The sequence below is a fragment of the Nasonia vitripennis genome, chromosome 5, assembly GCF_009193385.2.
Source record: "Nasonia vitripennis strain AsymCx chromosome 5, Nvit_psr_1.1, whole genome shotgun sequence".
Classification (NCBI taxonomy): domain Eukaryota; kingdom Metazoa; phylum Arthropoda; class Insecta; order Hymenoptera; family Pteromalidae; genus Nasonia; species Nasonia vitripennis.
Window position 1 is genome coordinate 5,094,761 of NC_045761.1, and position 20,365 is coordinate 5,115,125.

Here is a 20,365-nt window from a genome sequence, read left to right on the forward strand (position 1 = left end):
TTGAATTTCTCTTTTTTTTTGTATCCCCATCTGGGTTATATATACGGTAAAAGAAGGAAAAATTAAAAGTTCGCGGCGAGGATGCCCTACGGTCAAGTTCCTTCACTCGACGAGATTCTTCATGGAGTTCGTATTCCCGCCGAAGTTGAGACGTAGAATAATTGTAATGGCACGCTCAATGATTCATTGGATCTCGTAAGAAATCTCTTGCACGCGTGTTCCGGAAGATTGATCAGCGGGAAATTCGGCCTTCGCGCGTCTTGAATCATTCAAGTGGAGTCATTATCGTCGATAACATCTGGTTAATGAGAGATATGAAAAGCCGAGGGGTTATACGGAGATAATGGCATAATGGAGTCGACTTACCACTGTGCATGCCAATTCGAAGCTTGAGCTGCTCGTTAGGCCTGTGGCGAATACTGAACGTCATGACCGTGTCCCTCAGGGCCAGGCTCATCCTGGCTATCTCCCTCGCGTGGTTCATGCCGTTCCTCACCGGCAGACCCGAAACCACCATGTAAGCGTCGCCGATTGTTTCCACCTGTAATCATACAACGGATCGTTTGTTATAGTTAAACTGAAAAATCAAACGAGAGATAGCCCTTCGAAAAATCTCGACCCTCCTTCTGCTCAAGGATTTCACTCTCTATTCCATATAGGAACAAGGGGAGATGAGCCGTCCAACAGAGGCATTAGTTACAGCGTCGAGAAGATATTTCTCGTGTAGGCTCCCCTATTCAGCCCAAGAATATGCGGCGGCGTTGAATTGACTTCGTGCTGTTTTTTGAATAGGGCCACTTCTGTTTAACGGCTGCGTGCGCTTGAAGGCTCGATTGGATCCTGACGACGTGCTTACGAAAACTGAAAACTCCGATTTCCAGCCTTGGGCGCCGTCTTTTCTATTTACTCCAGCGAAAGCTCGATCGATCTCGGCGCCCCTTATTTTCCTCGAAAAATCGAGGTGCAAGGCCCTGTTTTCCTCCGCTATTCTCTGCAGCACACGTCCACAAAAACGCGCGAAAATCCTTGACAGCTCTATTAGGTCTCAGCGTGTATATAGCCAAGCAATTCCAGAAACAACGACTCGCCCTACATTCGCCCCGAGGCGCGAGTATGCGGATTAATTCAAAACAGCGCTGCAGAGAATACACGCTATATAGCGTTATCCCAACACCCCCTACATATTTGACGCGCGAGAGAATGGACCCGCGGAGCAATCACCGATGCAATACGCCGCGCTGTATGCAGTGGAGTGCGGCACTGTTTGCTCGGCGGCGAACAATCAAACACGCTAGAGCAGAGTCGAAACGAGCAGTGGGACGCCTCGCCACGATGGTGTTCGTTCAAGTAAATTAGTATTCGTCGGGCGTGTCTACCTTGTACGGCAAGTGTGCGAAACGACTAAATAAAAGCTCGTACATCACTCGCAGGAGAGGAGCTTTTTTTCAGCGTCTGACTGTCGGACAGAGCTGGACCGAGAAAAAAAATTGCCCATCCGTCTTTCTGCTCGTTGGCTTATTACATCCGGGCAAACGCGAAATCCAATCAGAAGCATTGAACGTAGTCGTGCGTCGAAAGCAGCAGCTGCAGTGGCCTACAGAGCCCGGAGAGGCCGACCTCCGCAATATCGTACTAATGGATTGCCAATGAGGACGAGGACCGGTTAGAGACGCGTATGCTTGTATAGCCACACCGTGAGAGGGTACATAGCACGAGAGAATAAGGAGCTTTGAATGGCCATTCAGCTTCGACTTTATGACGGGCGCAGGCGGAGTGTGGCAGCGGATTAGTCAAGTCGATGGATCGCTCGAAAGTCTCCGGAACCGCGGAGAGCTTTCGACGATCACGGTGCCCCGAATTCGGCTGCTCCGATATTGCCGGAGAACGATAACTGCTTTGAATTGGAAATTAGAAGGGGCGGCTTTGAATTATAAAGCGGATTTGCGCGTGTGTGCTTGGACCAGGCTCGATCTCGTTCTTCATGCGCTTTGACGAACAGCGAATGAGGCGAGAGCGCGGCAACTTGTTGCGAGAGCTTTCCGTCGAGGTATTAGCGCGTTGATTGACTCGTGCGCACTGATGGCGTTGAATAATCTAATTGGATGAGACAATCGCGTTAAAAAGCGCGCGCAGGAGCTTCGATAAGAGCCGACAGCTCTCACTGGATATTCTCAAGGCTGTATCGTACAAAGAGAGGGAACAAGTTAATTGCAGCGGAATTCGATTACCATAGTCTGCCGCAGTGACGCGCGAATTCATTTACCTCCTGACGCAACAGCGCAACTACGTATGGGCTACATTTACTCTCGTCCTCAATTTCGCGCGTCGTCTTCATTCTTCCTCGCTCGTGTCCAAGGGACTCGTCCCTTTCAATTCGTTCGTACCTTCGCACCCAAGCACACACATACGGGGTGAAGATAAAAAGAGCGAGCTAGTGGGGGTCGTTACGCGAGAAACTCTCGTGATTTGCGAGACGTGAGACATTTAAGCTCTCAAAGCCGCGCCGAGAGAGAGAGAGAGAGAGAGAGAGAGAGAGAGAGAGAGAGAGAACTTTTTTCTCCGTGAGCGCACGTGACGAGGGCGCTAAACTCGTGGCTTTTTTCCGCTTATTCTCGTCCTCGTTTCCTCTCACTCCTGTTGTGCCACTGTGCTTTCTTCTCCGGCGTTGCGAGAAAATTATTCTTGGCAGCGAGCCCGGAAACGCGTATAGAGCCGCATGATTCTTTGACTCGCGCGCCAGGCTCGTTGTTGTTGTTGTTGTCGTCGTTGTTGCGCCGCTTTTTAATCCGAAAGTCGCTGAGTTATTCAAAAGTGAATTTTTCTTTGGAACTCGCGCGATTGTTAAAATTGCAGTAAAGATCCTTATTTAGCGGCGGTGAGAGTTGTAGGTCACGAGGCAATATATGTGTTCCAGGAAGAAAATAATGCACGGCTAAATCGAGGGAAAGAGAGAAAAAGCTCGTTTAAGAGAGACTTTCTCCCGTGATTTAATCGTCCAATTTATTAAGAAAAAAGATTCTCCAAATGGCATGAATACAGAATAGCCTCCGCGACTCACCTTGTAAACGTCGAAGTTTTCAATGATCGAGTCGAAGCACGTGTAGAGATCGTTGAGCAGATCGACGACCTGGAGGGGTGTGCTCTCGGCGGAGAGGCTCGTAAAGCCGACGATGTCGCTGAAATAAATCGTCACCTGATCGTACGTCTCGGCGATTACGCTCCTGCCCAGGATCAGCTGCGATGCCACAGACCTGCGAACAGACAAAGACGCCCGAGAACAATGAGCGACAAAGTATAGGATCCTACTCGTTTGCTCGCAGAGCGCGTTTCTCCCACGATATATCTCACAGAATTTCCCGGAAGCTTATCTTCTTTGTAAGCTATGTTTCTCGATCGGATGAGGGCGCGATAAAAAGGCTAATCGAGAGCGCCCCGGAAAATTAGCTGACCCGCGTTTATCACAGCAAAAACTTTAACGATCGCTCGTTCGCGTATTTATCTTCGATTTTTAATTTGCAAACGAGAGTAAAAAGCCAGTGAGTCGGTGTGCATTGTAAGAAAGACCACTTTAATTAAACGTTCCTGCGCGCTCGACAATCGGATTTTTAATTCACTCGCGGTCCGCCCTGCACGTCTCGTGAATATGTCTTTGATGCCGACGCCGTTGAATTTTCCGAACTAGAGAAACTCAGGGGAGTCGGAGGGAAAATGAAGGAGGATCGAGGACAATTAAGAAAAACCGCGGCGCGAGAAGAATAGGACAGAAGAGCTTTTGATCGACGCCGATTACTGCGACGAAACGGGATTATCCCTTTAGAAGTTACTCACAGCTATCGGAAAGTTAAATCGAAAAAAGTACCAATTCCTCGCGGGCGTCACGCGTCCAATTCAAGCTTGATACCAACTGCTGTTTCCGCGAAAACCGCATGCTCAAACTCGCATTTCATCGGCAACGAGGCGGAACAAGGCTACAATTATACGCTGCCGACAGTCCGCGACGCGAAAAACATCGGACACGACGCACGTGCCCGAAAAGACAGACGCAATTCGAGTTGCTCGTAGACTCGTTAAAAACAGTGAGCGGTAATTGCACGTTCTCCATTTGGCAACAACGTTGTCGCGCACTACTACTGCCGACGACCATTTAGCGAGGAATCAGTTTTCTCCACGACCGTGCGACTATACCAGACACTAGCTTTCGAGATAGAGCTTTGTCGCTGACGCGCTGCTCGGGGCTTAATTAGCGATACAAAATTCCGCGGCGTGCGATATAATAGAACCGCGACGCTTATCACGCAAAGGTAAACGATGAATGATAACCATGATAATATTGTTATTAAAATTCACAAACGGCACGCGTAACGTAACGCAAAGTTTGTTTTTAATTAGCCATTGAATTCGAGGGATGAAAAGTGAGTCAAAGTACACGCAGGTTCGCGTTACGAAATGGTAAAACGGGCGTTTTTACGCTCATCGCTAGACATCCGCGCTAATTAAAGCTGTCGCGTAATTAGACGGTTTTCGGAGAGAGAAGAACAAACGACTCCAGCCCGAGGGCTTAAACCAACAATAATTAACAAAGTCAAAGCTCCGCGTTGAGTTCTGCATCAGCGATGAGAAAAAAAGTGCACAGTGAAGCGACAAAACCGATCATCAATATCGCGGACAGCCGTGAGATTTCCTCGGGGGCCGCTTCTTAATAAGAGTGACAGCAGAGAAGACATCAGAAGTCGTTTTATCGGGAGAGGAAACTCACTTTGGCAACAATTGATAGAGCAGCTCCTCGCACTTTCGCTTCTCCTCGAGATAGTCAGCCGTGCGCTCGGCCACGAGGTTCTCCAAGTTGTCCGCGTAGTGCTCCATACGCGACAGCAGATTGTCCAGCAGGTTGTTGATGCGGCTGTCCCTGGAAAAAGTTTTAATTGAAATCCTGAGTGCTGTTATGAATTTTTAATCCCGCATCATCGTGACTGTGCCGCGGCGAGAGTGTTAGCGCCTGACGCGAGAGCTGATTTTACTACTGGACACATTGGAGGTGAAAATTGGATTTTCCGAATAGCTCATTTCATCATTTATAAAGCTTCGTTTCATTTATTGTTATATCCTTCTAGTACAACATCTTAAATTGAGTTTAAGGATAATTTCCAAACAAACATCCCTAATATAAGCTATACTTTGTCCAATACACCTCGAGAAATAACATAGATTTATAACACCATACTCCCAAACTTCTTCTATTTACTCCTACGCAGAAAATAATAAATGTATACTGTAAACATAAAACTCATTTTACGAGCGTCTTGTTATACTCGTCGACCTTCGTTAAAAAATACTACCGGCGGAGAGGTTTTATTTTCATTGTTGTTTCCTGAAAACTGGTGCACGCAAATTAAAATTTTTATTCTCAGTATAAAAGCTCGCATCCGTTCTATTAGCCTCGCCACGTGGATTTAAAATTAAATTGAAAATATGTACATATCAGATAGGGAAGAGCCTGCATGCACGCACGTAAATTACTGGCTCTGGATCACAATGTGAATGAGAGAACGTTAATCTTGCCCGAGGAGAATAGTATAAAGGATGTTCTCCGCGGAGAAGGAAAAAAGTCCGATGTATTACACGAGAATATAACGACTCGAGGAAAGAATAAAACTCGGATATGTATAGTATAAATTATAAAAAATATTAATACCGCTCGTATACGCACTCAATTAACGAACGGCAAACGAGGTATTAATTCTGTGTCGGATAATTATTCCTGAAAATTTTTGAGCGTTGGCGCGTAAGGAATAAAACGCGAGAGGTTCAGCGATGAATATTTCCAGGTAGCACACTCTTCATTAGTATAATTGAGTTCAACTGTCTAACGATTACTTCCTTTATGCTCATCATGATTACAAAGAGTATCGTGGAAAGCTTCGAGTGCACTCACCTTTAATTAAGAATTTTTTTCGACTTTTCACGGAAAAAAAGTAGCGAAATTTTTCTGCAGCGTATTTGGCGCCGGGTTATCGCCAATTTGGGACATTAAAACAGCTGACCTATACCGCATTCTACACTACGTCCGAAAATAATGTCCTCGAAAGTGATTTTCCCTCTCTCTCTCTTTCTCAACGAATAGGCCAATAAAACCACACACGTAATGCGAAATAAAACCGCGCGGTGTATCGAGGCGTTTATCGAACCAACCGGTTATCCATCTACTATATAGGCAGTTGACGATGGCATCAATTAATCGACCGGAATGCGCTCGGGATTATCATCAAAACTCTGGTATTTAGTGCCATAGTTTTAGGTGGACACATTTTTCGCAAATTGATCGATGGACTTGTCGTCGCCACAAGACCGCGCACTCTAATCACCGGTCCGAAACAAAAATGACAAATGAGCCCGGTGATTAAAAGAGAATTAGCAACTTCGGAGAAAAAATCATTCGCAGAGTTTCGTACGCGCTGAGTTAGTTTTCGCATCGAGAAACTTTACGATTATCGGTCTCGACTCAAGATTATACGCGCTCAACTAGTCGGTCAACTTTTTCATCGGACTCCGCGATCTCCAATGCAAATCCGCACGCAGAGATTGAGTTTACGAGGAAAGTTTATTCGAACTATATAATTTTCTCATTTTTAGATTTCCCGGTGCATATCGCTGGAATATAAAAAAAGTCAATTTTTCCGACAAAAAATAAAGCCATTATAATGCACGAGCGCTGCATCGAAACAAACGCTAGAGGCATTCGTTCGCCTCGATTAAAAGGGACTCCGTCGGTGTTCATGCCTTCGACTGGAGGAAAGAATCCGATCGCGATGACCTACTGCAGGAGAGCGGCTTTATGCTAATTCTGGAAACGTGACCGCAGCGATCTATGAGCTTTGAACAAAAGAACGAAAATGCGCACCGGTCTCGAGGAGAAGGGAAATCGAAATTCGCTCGACCTACACCCGCAAAGAGAATGCGGTAAATTGCCTCCTGCAGTCAAAGGCTTCTGTTGTATAAAACGCCTTTGACTTTATAGAACGAATTATTTTTGCAGAATTTTGCGAAACGCAGGTACCCACAGTCTCATTAAAAATCCACTGCGCATATCCCTCCGAGTAATCGAATATCGACGGGAGTTCGATGCGAGCGCGAATTCACGTACGTCTCCGCGTCGGCATTAGTTTCCAACCCTCGTCGGACTGCATTGCGCTCTTAATTACGTGCTACAACCGACTCTACTCTCTTCTCTCGCACCCTGGAATCACGTATTTTAGAACGCACACGCGTGACGTATTACCAAGTGGGCTGAGCGTCGCCTCGTGAATCTTTTGCAACCGAGTGTAAAATCCGATCCGAGGAGGCCTTTAACGACGTCATACCGGCTCACAACGTTGTTGGCCCCTGTATACGACGCACCGTATACGCATCGTAGAACAGAGGATGAATCGATACGTATGTATATATGCGGTGAGAAAGCTGCATCGCGCGCTGCGGGGATAAATCCGCAAAACAAACTCGTAAATTTAACGATGAGGTATTTTAATACCGGCGCCCGCGCGACGTTTAGTATTGCGGGAGATGCAGCACCGCGGGTTATTGTTATTGCCGCGCGCGCACGTATAACGGCGCGATGAGATGCTGTGCGCTTTGTCCGTTCTTATTTGCGCGGATTTATTCAACGTTGCGCGTTTCGATGCGGCCCATGATACGGCAGCTTATATACACTGTTGTATAATCCGACGCGTTTCGACGGAGAAATTTATGCGATTGTTCGGGGCAATATTCATAAAGCGCCGAGCGTGTAATGAATTTTTACTAGACTCTATCGCAGTTTTCGAATCAGTTTCCGAAGAGCAGTAACATCCATACCGAGAGAGTCCAATCGCGGATAATGGCGATGTTTTTATACAACGGTATACAACCCTTCGAGAGATTTGCTTTATCGCGGGACGATTGAGTGTATATCACGCAAACAACGAGGGGAAAGAACTAGTCATCGGGTTCTCGAGCCATTATAATAATATTGCAGCTAGCTTGCGAGCACGTGATATCTCGGGACATTTTCGCGTGCCGCCGCGATAATAATTGCGGCCGATGTATATATGCACCGATTCTAAGCCGACGAGAAATGAGGTTATAGCGCGTAAGTGGAGCAAAGTAGGTAGCACACGTTATACACTCACACGAGCTGACGGTTTGAAATTGCGGAGGACGCTATCACAGCGGCGATGCTGCAAGTGGCTCAAAAAATGCAGTTTCTCGGCGGAGAAAAAAAGGAATCACGGATTTTTGCGGAATTAAGAGTCACCCTTTGTGCGCGGCTAACAGGTGCGAGACACGCGCGCGGCTGTGAAAGCCAGAGGCAGGCACACATTTTTCTTAATGAGAGAGAAGAGTATAAGGGAAGTTACTCTTGCTCGGGGAAATATTAGCTTGCATTCGAGCTTGGAGGGGGGCGGAACGAGGTCTCCGTGGAGATGATATATAAGAACTTCTTCCCTCTCTCTCTCTCTCTCCCTTATCCAGACTTTTAATATCTCGGACTTGCTTCGCGCACACATTCTTTCCGCGCTTCTCGTAGTTTAAACAAACCCCTGATCGGAAAGAGATTGCTTTTAATCTCTTTAAACGGTGTATAAAACTCGTGCATATATACTTGGTGCCTCTCTTTTATTAAACTCCCTACCAGTAGCTTATCTCTAATTAACTGCTTTCCTCGCGACGAAGGAAGTAAAAACATTTCATCTTTATCTACGTTATAGCGGCAATTCATCCTGTCAGTCATAAAAGTGCATCAAGCCGTGAATTTCTCGTTCTTTTATTCTTCCCGCGCGAGGGAAAGAGAGCTTTCCTGCATGTAAAGACTCGCGCGCGCGTGAGACGTAGAGATAATATTTTCTAATATTCTTACTCCACTCGTACGTATTTCTATGTACAGGACGAGGGTATAACACCGAGTTATTTTTCATCAGTCAGCCTATATATTACTCCCCCACACAGCACCGAATTCGTCGTTCCGCAAGAACGAGCCGACTCCCCTCCTGGCTGATGAATTCACCGAATCACAGACGTATATACGGGCTAGTTCTCGGTAACACAAAAACTTCTCGATGTATGAATAATTCACAACTCGATACACTCCCGGTAGGTGAAAAATGTTAAACAGTCGGCGGCCTGGAAACTGCGCCTAAGGAGGCGAAACGTCGAGCGGTAAAAGTGAACGTTCAAGTGCATTTGGTGTATTGCGAATAAATGAAAAAGGTGTATCATATAACGAGAGATGTAATTTCTGCGCGCGGTTGTGACTAATTAAATTAAAATGCTACGCGTATAATCGCCCTGATACGCGTGAATTTCATTCGTGTGAATACATTTGCGTCACGAGCGCTGGAGCATTTAATCCCGCGACATATTTACCGAGAATTATCATACGCACACAATCCGTGACTATTTTCCGAGTCAAAAGAGCCGCGAAATCTTCGCGACCCTCTAGCGCCGAGTTCTGTTAACCCGTCAAATATTAGTTTCTCTCCGACGAAATTCCCTTAAGTATCGCTCGGAACTTCGGACTCGAGTTTCATCGTCGACTTTACACTTCGAAGGCAGACTTTAAGATCTCATTAAATTAAATTACATCCCGGCGATCGGTCCAATCTGCTGGATGGTCCTTTGACACGTATATCGAATTATATACGTATAAGAAAGTCACGAGCAAGTGTTTGAGAGCGCGCATAGCTCTTAACGAAAGCTTACTCGGAAAAACGACGCGAAGAGGGTTCGAAAGTTCCGCGCGGTTATTTCAAAGTTTGCGTACTGCACCGAGCTTTTCATAACTCCTTCGCGGAGATGTGCTCGGCCATTTGCTTAATGCGATTCTTCAATTTGGTAATGCACCTATTACGCGGCCGCTCGTTCATAATTAACCGAGTCGAGCTTAATTGCTTCTTAACAATGCGCGCATATTTTCCGCTAGTCAGCACTTGAGTCACTTCATCAGAATTCGCATAGAGTCGCTCGGAAGAATCGCTTCAAGTGTTGCGAGGCCCGTAATAGCTGCTCATTAAAACTGCAGCTGCGGTATCAAACTCGGCCCGATGAAAAATTCATCTCGAGGGCGCCGTATTTTACGCGCTGAACTTTAGCCCCGAAATTCCGTGGCCGCAAGTAGTCTCTCGTGTGCTCGTTACGTATATGTATCGGATATATCAGGCTAGTGGCATCTTTTCGCGTTTATTCACCTTTATTTATACGCTTGCGAGCTTGAATTATTTATCGGACTACCCGTGAGCTTTCCGGTGTACACGTCGATTTCAAAGTGCCCCGACTTTCTTTTTCGACACCGGCGAAGTCGAGAATGTGGAAATGAAATTTTTTCCGGGGATCTCACGTCGCAATATCGCGGGATGGACACCTAAAACTCCTCGGGCGTAAAGAGAGCTTGTGTGTGTATAAGCCGAGTCAGACGAGTTTTTGCGGTCGACGCATTATGAGGCGTGTCATTGGCGGTTGTCGAGCCAGCATTGGTCAAGCGCAAGGCTACGTTTACAATGACGCATACGTGTAAGCTTTTATAGACGAATGCGAGGCGATTCATTTCCAACTTTTTTTACAGCCCGACATTTCGCAAGTTTTTTATGCGGCTCGTTGTCTTGGAAAACGGTACAAAGTCGCGCGATATTCCATCGAGAAAAGGATTATTGTTTCGCCGCGAGAGGACACGGCGTCGAGAGACAGCCAGTGGAAGCTTGGATCGATACAAAACTCGGGAAGTATGCCAATATCAGAGGTGACTGACCCGTCGACACCTCTCTTCCTCTCAACCCTTCGTATCTATGTGCAGCCGTACAGGAGGGAAGACGGAGGCACGGAGGCCCAGTCACGCAGAGCTACTCGACCACGTAGCCGCACTCGCGCCCCGGGGACTTTTCTTTGCGACACAATGTTTTCCCGGACACGTTGCCTCCCATCGTCCACACATACGTAGTCTTTATTTTCGTTGGCGCTGCGCCGTCGTGAGCAAGGTGAATCCACGATTCGCTCGTTTTTCTGAGTGTTTTTGATGGCTTGATGGTTGGCTCTGTCCTTTGCTCCTCTTGGCGCGGAAATGGGATAGTATCTTTCTTATCGTGTAACTCAGTCCAAACGAAACGAAATTCGCTTTGTACACGGCTGGGATGTAATATCGTTTCGCGAATCCAGTAGTAAACCCTGTATCTCCGTTTCTCGTCATTTTTGAAGATCAAAGAACCTCGGCGCGCGTGTGAAATATCCGACTCCCGGGCTTTTTACTGCAGCCAGCGGAGATTCGGATCTTTAAAAATGAATAAAATCCAAAAATCATTGAGACTAGCGCGCCCGAGAGCAACATATTGCAGCGCGCGAGGTTTATGACTCTAGAGAGCAGCAGAGCACCGACAAGTTCGAATCTGGGTCAGCGACCAAGTGAAAAAAAAAACTGACTCTGATAGCTCGGGATGCTTTTTATAGGCTCGAGACTTTAGAGCGATGCTACACTAGCCGGACACGGATTTCACGAATAGATATTGATTTCGTCAACTCTCTAGGTATAGTGGATGGTATAACGTGTAATATGAGGGGACGAAAACTTACTTGTTGATTTTGCGAACGATCTCTTTGAGCCCGGCAAAATCTGGTCGACCGGCAGGATCCTCGGCCCAACATCGGTCCATTAACGATGCAACCTGCGCAGAAGCGAAAATTGGAATGTTAATTATCCGAAGACTATGCGATGTTGAAATTGATGAACTTACTTCTTCGTCGACAGAAGTTTCATCTAGAAAAGGCCTTAAGGGGGATCCGCCGCCTCTTCGAACTCCCTCTATGATCTCTGCAACAGAAGAAAAAAATTCATTCAAAACTCATTAAGATGACTCGCTGTAATCACTTCGCAGACTGCAAATTCATTGCAGACTTTGAAGCTTTCATCTTGTTTTTTCCCTGGAAAACTTTTCATCCACTTCGCTCACGCGGAATCCCAACGCGAGAATTTATAATGAAAAAACATAACATGCACAGTCGACGTAAACAACTACAACCCCAGTCAGGGAGATGAAAAAAGCGTAATATATTCGACACGCACAAATTCTGAAAGCTCAAGGTCGCTTCAGAAAAAAAGCTCACAAAGGAGCCTCGCCTCAAAGTTACGGAGCTTTGATAACATTTCTCTGGAATAAGACAAACTCGATGCAGGAAAATGCGCATGATACAATGTAACCGAAAATTTAACGCGCGTTAATATTTAAACCAACTAAAGCCGTACAGGAGAGTGCTTTCCATAGACAACGAGCGAGCGCGGAAACTCGCCTAATGTGAGTTTATATACGCGTGTCGACTGTCGGGCAAAAGTTACAGAAACTAAGATGTATATTTCAGACCGCCGCGGGCGCTCTTACCTCGTTATAACCTGAAATTGCTCCGCGACTCTCATTCATCCGCCGGAGAAAAATCGTCCCTTTTTTCCCCCGACCCAAGATGGATTCGGAGCACGCAAACGAAGTCCGCAGGGAAGAAACCGGAGAATACGCGTCGTTCTCGAAATTAAGTTGTATGTTATACTATATGTGCGCGGGGCGCGCGGAAACGCGTTGGCAAAGTGAATTTTACGCGCGTCATTTCGATGGGAGCAGCAACGTAATGCTTTGTAAACCATCTGGCAATTAATTTTCGCACAAGGCTCGAAGTCGTATGAGGAAATCGTTCACAACGATTTTCAAGCTCGAAGGTAAAAAGAAGCAGTTGGAGCGCGCGCATCGATTACCATGTGCTAATTAAACTCAAAGCCAACACAGCGAGCTGCAGCAGCAGTGCAGTTTCGGAGAAGCGTATACGTGACTCTGCTCGGAAGGTAATTTTCTCTTTCTCTCTCTCTCTCTCTCTCTCTCTCTCTCTCTCTCTCTCTCTCTCTCAACGCTAATCATCCAGCTGGCTGCTCCCGTGTTAATTTTCAATCCACCTGCTCGCTATTCGTTTTTTCCCAGAAGTGCAGGAAGATCTGAAAAGAATATAAGCGTCTCGACTACGCGTCAGATCGGTCGCTTGAAATATCGGCTTTTTATCTGGCTAACGCGCACTGGGAAATATTTCTTCGGATATGAGAGTGTCGTCCGCCGTAAATTTCTCTTTTATCTCGGCTGATTTAGCGAGAGGGGGGGCAGAGCTTGTATTATATGCACGTACGCGTAAAACTGCAGCCGATCGGACTCGCAATAAAGTTCGCCGCGCCGTATAGTGATGCAGAGCCGAGAGAGAAGATTCTCGGTGTCTGGGAATTCAGCGGTTTTCCTCGCACGGCGCGAGAGACACTCGAAGACGGGAATGCAGCCAGCGTATTGATTGCTCGAGGTGAGAGCCCCGTCGCGTCTCAGAGGTGCACTGCACTAGTCGCCATCCTTCATGCTTTTTAATTCGCGCTATTCGTGTTGCGCTTTTTCTTTTTTTTTTAATTTCTGCGATACTTGTTGAAGCGGGGACAATTTTCTGCGTACTTTAGCACGATCGATCGTGTCGATTGAATAAAACATTGCTGCACCGATGAAACGAACATGAAATCGATAGAGCAGTGCTTTTGTTCATTTGCAAGCTCTCGACTGTTAGAAATGTAACGTGCCGAGTAATAACCGAATGAAACTAAATTAATCCGATTGCACAGCGGAGCAAATTAACGCAATCACCGCAAAATACTCACCGAACAATAGCAGAGGGCATAAGAACGCGATAAACAAAACGCGACCGGACAATACCCATACTATCGGGGCCACCCATTGACTCGGCCATCTACTTCATTAACTTTCCACGCACGTACACGTACACGAATGATTTAGCCGGGGCGTCTCTATCATCTCGCGTTTCGCTCCTGACACGCATTGTTCATAGCTCGCTCGAGTGCGCTCGCGTGCAATTGGCATCGACAGCCAACGTCGCGTCGTCGTTAAACTTCCTGGCATTTAGATTTCCCAGCGACTATACTCGCTTCTGGTCACTCTGTCACTTCGGTCAAACACTTGGACGCCGCTGCTGCAGTGTTTCAAGGTTCGACTATATATACTGGGTCTTTCTACCCCCGCAGATGATGATAATAATAATAATAATGACGCGCACTGCATCATCTGCGCGAGATATCGCTTTTTCACGTCCATCTCGCGGTCTTTTAATTAAGAGTGGATGGGAGTGCTCGACGAGAAAAGCTGGATTACGACAGCTGCGGCGCCCGAGATTTCACTTGCGCGAAGGTTCGTTCCTGGTATAGATCGTTCTCTCGAATGAAAATTCGATCTCACGCAAGACAAACAGGCGAAAGTGCGTGAAAGAGAGAATGCATAATGTTCCTTTATAGAAGTTTGAGAGAAAGAAATCGTATTGATCGATCCGGTCGTTATACCGATAACTAGCAAGCAGTAAAATAACTTAACGTGCGATCGAACGCTCAGCCAGCGTCTGACCATTCGTGGATACCGCCACTGAAATATTCATAGCCCTGCGGCATTGCACGAGGGTATCGCGCTTTTACTTTGATTACACGCTCGTTAATTGCGACGCGCAAAAGGGCCTCTCCCCCCGCCCTGATTTAACAATAAAAAAGGGACGTAAACCCGCGGGATTATCCGAAAAACTCTTCGCGCCCCGAGCTGGTAAAGTAAAAATTTAACGGTACGAACCCTCTTTTACGAGTATGGAAGCGCGAAAATTCATCACTGCAAGCTCACGGCAAAAAATGGCCCGTTTACAGCGGCTCGCTTTTAATTAACCCGCTTCTATTTTCAGCTTCGTGAATATTCAGAACCGTCATCCCCCGCAGTCGTAAACCACCCATCGAGTTGTATATTATATCCTCTAATTGTAGCTTTTGTATCTTACGCGTTATATATAGCTCGTACAGCTTTTGTACCGTTGGCATTATGCGGTGGAAACACTCTCGAATAACCTACTGTGCTTGTAGAGATCCTCGAGGTATCCGCTGCAGTGGTCGCAGTTGAGGGTGCAGTGAGGCCTGCGCACCTCGAGCAGTGGACTGACGGCTCTGCGAGGACTGGCCCCGCCTTCGGGACTCGCTCCGGGAATCGAGGGTAGCGCCAGGCTACTCGTACTCGAGGCGTTGCTTCTTTCGCCCATTTTGTCACTGTCCGACTCCGACTTGCTGCTGGTGTTATCCGTGTTCGAAGCGATTTTTTCGGATTTATTTTTACGCTCTTTCGTCTGTGTAACTATGTCGCGAGAACTAATACTGTAGCTACAGCGGACGCATCAAAGGACTATAGGGCTGCGAAATGAAATCCGTTTTTTGTTTGATCCTCTACCGTGTGCGGGAGTGGTCGAAGCCGAAATTCAAGCTTTTTGAAAAGTTGAATATTTCCGACTTTCGTGCCAGCGCACACGATACGCGGGAGACACGTGTGCGACTTTGCGTTTCCAAGTATACTCGGTTCGTTAATATGAATTATCCCATTTATTCGGGGGTTCCGTACAAACACGCGGAGGAGGAAAAAGCGAGATGTATGCCAGTGCTGTCGAGTTGGAATAGCGCTTTGAAAGCTCGACATATATTTTAATGCCGCGACTCTTCCGATACTCTGATTTTTTCTTCTTATTTTCGAATGAATAGCGAGGTGTATTCAAACATTTTTTGCGTATTTTTAACTACGCTTTAACGGGCTATAAATAAACTCTGTTAGCCCTCGTTCATATGCGCATTAATTTTACGTAAAATACACACTTATAGCAGAGACCATAAACAACGTATACCTAATCTTGCATCGAAATTATTCGACACGACGAGTACTAAATATTTAACAGTATACTGTTCATCAGTGCGTCGATTCGTTCTCGCAGTGAAAACAATATAGTCTGTAAACGTGCTGCTGATTGAATTTGTGAACTGCTTGAATATTCCAAAGTACTTGAATATTTCACGAGCCAACATTAAATACGGTGCAGATTCCAGCATGTCGCATTACTCCACTCTCAAACACACACACACACACACACACACACACACACACACACACACACAGAGAGAGAGATACCGAGTAAAAACGAACGCTGCAACCTCGAGGAATGTTCAAACTTCAATATCCACGTACGCGTCTGACCATATCCGATCTTTTCCCCTTTCGCCGCTCGAACAATTCCATCTCTCACACTATTATACGCGGCAGCAGAGGCAAGTCAAGTTTCTCATAAAATCAAATAGAGCTTTAACTTTATCAGCGTCGCCCCCTTTTCCAGCTGACGCCGCTGTAAAAGCATCGTGTGGCGTCGCGCGAAACCCCCTGCGGCTCGGCAGCTAAATTTCACTTAAAACGCTCGCTCACACTAATGCCAATTAGATTTAGGCGTCGCGATAAAAGCCTGCACGCCGCCGATTAATTGGGCCGCGCACACGTCACACGACGATGACGGTGACTATAAGAGCGCCGTGCTTTCGTGACGCGACGATATAGGTATGCATGTATAAATGTCAATGCTGGAATTGCTACGAAAGTTCAGAGCTCGATGGAGGTATTAGTTTGACGAATGTGCGCCGGAGTTTGATAATTACTTGAATATCCGGTTATCACGCGGCGATGCCTCACGCGGGATGAGAACTGCGAAATCTGAGATTACCTTTTCAGAAAACCATATTTGATGCATTTTTTACAGAAAGACCGCAAGATCAATCCGGCAACGTCTAATAGTTCTCGACTCCGAAAATCAAGAATAATCTCGCGTCGTTAAGCAGATCCGCGTATAACTCAGCGTGACTGCGGTCACGCAGTATAAACCAAACGACGTAGTCGAGATACAATTTCCGGAATATCGATTGTACACTACGCTCAGCCGCGGCCATAGAAATAGCGGCATACTGTGCGCCTCGCAATGCAGACTGCGGAAGAAGAAAGCTGTATAGTAGATCGCGTTAGCGTAATCCACCCGGAGAGAAAATTTATGCGAATTTTGCACCCACGCGTAGAGAGAGTTTTTAATACACCTCTGGAGAGTTTTTAATACACCACTGGAGCTTTTTTCAAAGCTCCGATCAATCTGACGCTGATGCGCTTCGAAAAGTAAACAAAAACAAGCCGCACTATTTTTCTCCTCTTCCGGCCCATTAACTTTGGCCGCGCGACAGGAGAGCGCACACGGGAAATCAGCCGCGATATTTCATTATCGCCGAGCCGCGCGGCCATAAATAACATTAAAGATCCGTGATTAAGGCCTCGGAATTTCGTTCTATCTCGCACGAGCCTTTGCGAAGCGAATTTCCTCCCTCGTCGTGTGTTTATACCGAGTCGGGGGATTTTCACGCGAGTCGTCCGCCGTATCCGATCGCATCTAAATGAGCTCCAAGACGAGAGCGAGACCCTCGTCGATACAGGATATCCTTCAGATTTCGTTTTCCCCGATGTATCTCGAAATCCCTAATTCGTACGGCTTCGAGGAGGCTATTTCGAGAGGCGATAATCGATGCACTGATATCATCGAGATGCTCGTTTTTGACGAGCAGTTGCTTACGTTTTGGATGATTCTATATACGATATGTAATAAGTGGAATCATAGTTTTCGTTTCCTTCGGGTCATTGAATGTCGGTTACGCGAAGACGGATCTGAAATAGCGTCCAGCTATATTTACGCTCCGATGGCAATTTCTCCACGTCAGTCGTATACATTTTTTCTCAAGTGCCCGCGCAGTATTGATTTGATTTCATTGTCGGAGAGTTTATTACCCAGTGCCCACGATACACTGCCCGTATGATGAATGAATGACTTATTTCGAATCGCGCACGGTTTGACGTTTCCATTTACGGCCTCTATTTTGATAACGGAAAATCGATCGCACATGCAAAGCCGGGTCGCGCGCCGAATAGGAGACGACCCTCGCGAGATAAAGGTATACGTCATCGAGCAAATCGCTCTTTCCAAAAGACCAACAACGCTGTATAAGGTTCCTCTGAAATTCAATCGGCCGTAGTGAAATCCTCAACGGTACGGCCCTCGGGTCAACTCCTTATCGCCGCCGCGAGGAGCGCATTGTGTTCTTTTCTCGTAGCCGTGCGGGACGAGCAGCAGCTTTGACGTCGCAGCAGCAGCTGAGCCTTTGTGACGCGACCCACATTGCGTAAGCGAGAAAAATGTGTATCCTCTCGACCGGACTATTATGGTATATCGCCGCACATACGGACGTAGCTAACCGAGCCTTGGAGAATCGATATATACGCACTGGCACACTGATGCTCACTTTGGATTCTGCTCTCGCTATCACGTTTCTCGCATTCCAGTTGCCAGAGAGATAGAGCTTTAATAAAGAGTGCGGCCGACGTTTTTGTTTCTTGTCGGCTCTCGTGGTTTTTGAACGAGGAAGCCCGAGTTGTCTCGACGTCAAGGAAATCGAGGATGCTTACATGCATAATTATGCGTAAGCTCGCGCCAGCAGCTTTTTTGCGCTGAAATTCGATCGAGGTTGTTCCGAAAATTTAGAAGGGGTAGTACACGGTAGTACGCGCAGCTATTCGAATCTCCAAAGAGGCTCTTTAGGTCCTAATGGAAGATTATAAACTTGGGAAACTGCACTGCAGCCTAGTTTACAGACATATTCTACGCGAGTAAGCTTAACCGTATTAACCTTTATTATAATCTCGCGCCGCGCATAGTATATATAGTTCAGCCCGGGGAGCTTGCGAAAACAATGGCGAAAACGCGGCGCTTTTCCCGCACGAAATATAAACACACAAGCGCGCGCCTTTTAGACTTTCAAATGAGGAAAAATCGTCATCGCGCGGCAACGTGGCTGCGCTTTCTCTCTGTTTATTCGAACAAAAGCCGGAGAGACGAGACACATACACCTGCGGCGGCGGGTGGGATTTGCACAGAAATCGACTTCCCGAGAAGCTAAATAAGATCTGCAGTAGCGCAGCGTCGGCCGACAGTAAAATAAGACCATACCAGATACACAAGTAGGATAAACGAGGAGAATGCCGAGAGGGAAAAACACTGGCTCGTCGTGTGTGTAATGCCACTGAAGAAAACATGTACGCAGCCGTAAACACTAACATATAGACACACTCGAGAGAACGAGAAAAGTAAACAGTAGACTCTCGAGGGTAAACAAAAGGAAAAGACGGGAAATAAGGGACGATAAAGAGGAAAAGCGGCTTTCCACAAGGCGTCTTGCACACTCTCTCGGGTCAACAAACCCATATACTATACGACACACACGGCGCGTACCGAGAGAACGTATATCACAATAACCTCTCTCTCTCTCTCTCTCTCTCTCTCTCTCTCTCTCTCTCTCTCTCTCTCTCTCTCTCTCTCTCTCTCTCTCTCTCTCTCTTGCTCGGCTTATTTGCATTGAAAAGCTCGCAAGTTCTTTCCTGTACTCTCGCGCGGATCGATAACCCCGGCGACGGTTATAGCCGCGCGATAAGTGTGTGCGTAAGGGAAAATCGCGGCTGTCACTCTCGCGTTTTCTCTGATCGCTTTATTTACGAGTCGTGCGCGAGTGCGAGCTTTCCTTTCGACGCTGTCGATGGGGATTAGACGTAATCCGACACTGACGCGTACATCGATGCTAGTTGGAGAATAAGCTTGCATAGGGGAGAAACAACGTTTTGAGATCGATGAAAAATTGTTGCTGGTGTGATAAACATTTTCACGCGTTTCGCAAAGCATTCCGCTTAAAATTGGCTTTAAAAATCAGAGTATCGCAGAACTACGCTTGTTTACATCCCTCCTCAACTCGACGGTGGCACCCACGCTTACAACCAACTTCTCCCCCTTACAAATCCAGGAAAGCACACGTGTTCTCCGCAATCCTGTTTCTCAAGAAAAGTCCCACAAACCTATAGCAGGTCTTTCAAGCCACTCTCTGAATCTCACGCACGACTAGAATAAACAAACAAACGATTTGGCCGAGCGGCTTTTCACGTGTCGACGAGTAAAAGCGCGGACGCAACACTGCCGGCGTGTGCGTACCGCTAGGCGCGAGAGCTTCAACTGACGGGGAGCTTTTTCGCTACAAGTGCCGTGTGAGCAGTGTACAGCCCCCCGGCAACCGCGAGCTTGCGCCTAGCGGGGTTGCAATAGTTGTCGGTAAGGCAGTGGGGTGAGAAGCCGGGGTTGTTCATCTTACCGACCAGGAAAAAGCTCTGCGAGCAATGGTAAGAAGGGTCGCGAGCTTTGCTACTGCGAGAGAGCTTTCGTTATCTCGAGAGGATGTCGACGTCGGTATCGCGCTGAGGTAAGGTAGAGAACTTTCGGTGCTCGGTGGTTTATCGAATTATGGTAATCCTGACACCCATTCTGAATGATTTTTCGGAAAACAGATTATCGAGCAGTAATACACGTTGCGCGGTTAACGACGGAAATTCGGATGTTTACGCGTAGTTTCGAAGCG

At 46.8% G+C, this 20,365-nt stretch overlaps 1 protein-coding gene across 8 annotated transcripts in view; it reads right to left on the bottom strand.

The window, feature by feature from the left end:
- The window catches only part of LOC100120090 (atrial natriuretic peptide receptor 1), an 85,109-nt gene that overhangs the window by 8,970 nt on the left and 55,774 nt on the right, over positions 1–20,365 (bottom strand). For 7 of the 8 annotated variants that reach the window (XM_031932042.1, XM_031932044.2, XM_031932043.1 and 4 more), the window contains 5 exons: positions 11,751–11,827; positions 11,590–11,681; positions 4,757–4,906; positions 3,059–3,251; positions 367–541 (listed from right to left, as the gene is read on the bottom strand). In XM_031932042.1, the coding sequence (XP_031787902.1) occupies positions 367–541; positions 3,059–3,251; positions 4,757–4,906; positions 11,590–11,681; positions 11,751–11,827 (687 nt within the window). Of the gene's footprint in view, positions 1–95; positions 299–366; positions 542–3,058; positions 3,252–4,756; positions 4,907–11,589; positions 11,682–11,750; positions 11,828–20,365 lie in introns of those variants that run through there. The other variant, XM_031932049.2, reaches the window with a different exon arrangement.